The sequence below is a fragment of the Octodon degus genome, unplaced genomic scaffold (genome assembly GCF_000260255.1).
Source record: "Octodon degus isolate 3935 unplaced genomic scaffold, OctDeg1.0 scaffold00008, whole genome shotgun sequence".
In the NCBI taxonomy this organism is placed as follows: domain Eukaryota; kingdom Metazoa; phylum Chordata; class Mammalia; order Rodentia; family Octodontidae; genus Octodon; species Octodon degus.
In genome coordinates, this window is record NW_004524584.1 from 12,682,587 (window position 1) to 12,685,806 (window position 3,220).

General features: G+C 49.4%; 1 protein-coding gene across 3 annotated transcripts in view; it reads right to left on the bottom strand.

Moving 5' to 3' along the window:
- The window catches only part of Mtmr14 (myotubularin related protein 14), a 42,585-nt gene extending 40,121 nt beyond the window's left edge, over positions 1 to 2,464 (bottom strand). For all 3 annotated transcript variants that reach the window (XM_004625048.2, XM_004625047.2, XM_023705539.1), the window contains exons 1-2: positions 2,168 to 2,464; positions 419 to 567 (exon numbers count right to left, since the gene is read on the bottom strand). In XM_004625048.2, coding sequence (XP_004625105.1) covers positions 419 to 567; positions 2,168 to 2,323 — 305 coding nt within the window. In that variant the 5' untranslated portion in view covers positions 2,324 to 2,464. The remainder of the gene's footprint in view (positions 1 to 418; positions 568 to 2,167) is intronic.
- Positions 2,465 to 3,220: the final 756 nt, after the last annotated feature.

Below are 3,220 nucleotides of genomic sequence, written 5' to 3' on the forward strand. Positions count from 1 at the left end.
TTTAATTAAAACAAAACAAAAAACCAAACCAGGTGTAGGGGCACACATCCACACATTTTTCATCTTAGGACTTTAGAGGCTAAGGCAGGAGGACTGCCAAATTTGAGGCCAGCCTAAAGTACATAGTGAGTTCAAGGCCAGCTTGAACCACATACTGATACTGTCTTAAAAAACAAAAATGACAGCGAGGTTGTTTAGGGAGGTGAAGTATGGTCAGCTGCCATGAGACAAGCAGCTTTAGAGTTGAAAGAGAAATCAGGACTATGACTCCCAACTGACTCCTCATTCTATGTGGTCTCACCCTGCCAATCTAGTTTCCTAAACCTGAAGGTAAATAAAGATGCCACATGAGTCCTTAACAACTGTGAAAAGTGAGTCTGCCCTGCCCAGACAGGCATAATGTTCACACTGTACTCACATGTCCTTCTCCTTCTCAGAACTCACATACTCCAAGATCACGATTTGCCGGGGGTAGTGACTACAGAGTTCCCCATTCACATTCGGAATCACACTGAAACAGTAGTCCCGGCCAAACAGCTCCAGACACCTCTTTTCAAAGCGCGAAACCTGCACAGGGGAGGAGATAGGAGCCAAGTTAAGACTCAAGGGTTCCAAAGGTAAGAATTAAGAAGTTTGTGACTCGGAGAGGTCACATGCTTGTGTGATTATGCTCAGTTAGGAAGAGACATGCTTGCGGATCCCAGTATCTCCAGGAGCATGTGAGGGGTCCTGAGCCCCTCAATACAGCATGTAAAAGAAACCCTGTAGCCAGCATTTGAGACTGTAACAGCTTTCAAAGGGCCCATGACTCAATACATAAGAACTCTTTTCGCTCTAGGTTACTGCACCCAGCACTAATCTACTGTAAGCCCCGGAGGCAGTTTCTTCCCTCTGCTTTAGCTCAAGACTAGTACTAGCTAATCATCTAATCTAACTAATTATCTAATCTAACTCATCATCTAACCTAACCATCTAATCACGATTACAAGCTGCACTCAGAGCTATTTCCTTACACACTCCTTACTTAATTAAAGAGAAGGCAGACCACCTCCCAGGGGCTGTTTCATTCACATTCCAAGGAAAAGCCTGCTAGAAAACACGACGAGACTTGCAATATCTCCAAAAGTTTGCAAGAGATCAGGTGGCTCAAAGGCCCCAAAGGAGGCTGTAATGAAAATAAAGTGTCATTTAGGACAACTCTAACCTCCAAGGCATATAAGAGGGAAGAGGGTCCAGAAAAAAAAGACCCACCTGAGGACAACTCATGGCGGTTTAAAGTAGCTATCCCAAAGTTTCAGAGCACAGGAGCATTACTAAGAAGACAAGTACTTGTAATTCCATCGCTTGGCAGGCTGAGGGGGAAGGATTGCAGTGTATTCAAGGCCAGTTTGGGCTACACAGTGAGTTCAAAGCTAGCCTGAACTAATAGCAAAACCCTGTCTTTAAAAAAAAAAAAAAAAAAAGGCAGTTCATATGAGATAATGTGATTTAGCAATTCATCAATTTAATTTTCAGCAATTCTTTATAATTAAGATAATTTGTGAAACAGTCTCTTTTGAGATGGGCTCTATGTAGTGCAAGCTGGCCTCGAACCCACAGCAATCCTCCTGCCTCAGTTTCCCTAGTGCTGGTTGGGGGTGTGTGCTACCACATCCGGTTTGAGGCCTCCTTTTAATAAAGAAACAGGGGATGTGAGTAGTTTTTCTGCCCTATAGAGAAAGGAAAGGGATGGTCTTAAGTCATGCTGAGTCCTTAAGAGGAGAAAACAGTTCATATCTTGGCTCCATTCTGCCACACTACCTTTAGCCCCTTCGTTGAGAAATCCTGTACTTTTCCTTAGATTTGGAGGTTTCGCCCTCACCCTACCGCCTCCCTGATATTGGAAGAATAACCTTCCCCAATTCTTGCTGCCCTCTGACCCTTGATCTCCGAGCCCTCTGTCTCAAATCAAAAGGTCCTCTTTTTTTTTTTTTTTGGCTCGCTGTGAGCCAAGTTCCTCATGTTGTGGTTGTTCAGCCACCTCTTCCGTTTGAGACCAGATCCTGGAAAAGTCCCTCTCCTCTACAAGCAGGTAAGTCCCACTCCTCTCTTGCAGGCCCCCGACCTCACTCTTTCCTCTGGAAGTCCCCACGCCAGGCGCCTCTGCTCCTCCGGCCTCAGGACTCACCCTGGAGCCGCTCGTCCCGCTGCCGTCCTTGGCCCGGTACTGAGTCCGGGAGAACTCCTCCAGCAGCTCCACGAGCCCCGGCTCCTGCGGCGGAGGGCTGCCCGAGGAGGCTGACGGCCCCGCTGAGGCGGCAGCGGCGGCTCGAGCGCCGGCCATGCCCAGCTCCGCGGCCGCTCAGCGTGCCTCCGTCGGGGCCATGGCACCTGCTGCACCAACTCCGACTCTGGAACCGCCCGAACCACCTCGGCCGCCGCCTTCCTCTTCACTTCCGGCCCCGCCCCATCTTGCCGGATGTTTATTGCAGCCATAGCCAATCGGAGCGCGGAACTCGCGCATTGGCCGCGATTCCCCGCCCACCGCTGACGTCAGCGAGCCAGTGGTCTCCGGCAGGGCCAGCTGGGCCTGCCCGGCTCCGGGGTGCCTGCAGCTCCACCCACGGGGTTTCCCCGGGGATGCCGGGGTGAACCACTAGGGTATGTTACGAGAGGGGCCAAGGCAGGAAGGAACCATTGGTGATTCCAGGGGAGACTGAGCTAACCCTTTGCCAGCTCGCTGCCGTGGTAACAGCAGTAACGCTGAAACCAAATAGTGGGAAGTGCTTTTCCTCACTGCCCCTCATCTTCACCCCAACTTTAGTAAGAAACGCAGTCAGTGAGGCCAACCTCCTGGCTTGATACTCTATTTGAAAAGCGATTTAGGGCTGAGAAGATAGCTCAGCATCATAAGTGCCTGCCTGGCAAGTGCAAAGTCCTGAGTTCAATTTTCAGTACTGCCCCTCCACCTCCAAGGCGACTTAGACTTTTTCTTTTTTCTTAATGGAATATTTCAAACGTTCGAAAAAGTGAGTGCAGGGCCGGGTGTGGTGGTGCATGCCTATAATCCCAGTGCTCCAGAGGCTGAGGCAAGAAGATCAGACCAGTCTGAGCTACAATGTGAACACAAGGCCAGCCTGAACTGTACGATGAGAGCCTGTCTCAAAAAGACCAAAAAAAAAAAAAAAAAAAGGTGGATTCAGAAGCATTGATTCAGGAATACTGTAGGGTCTCAAAATGA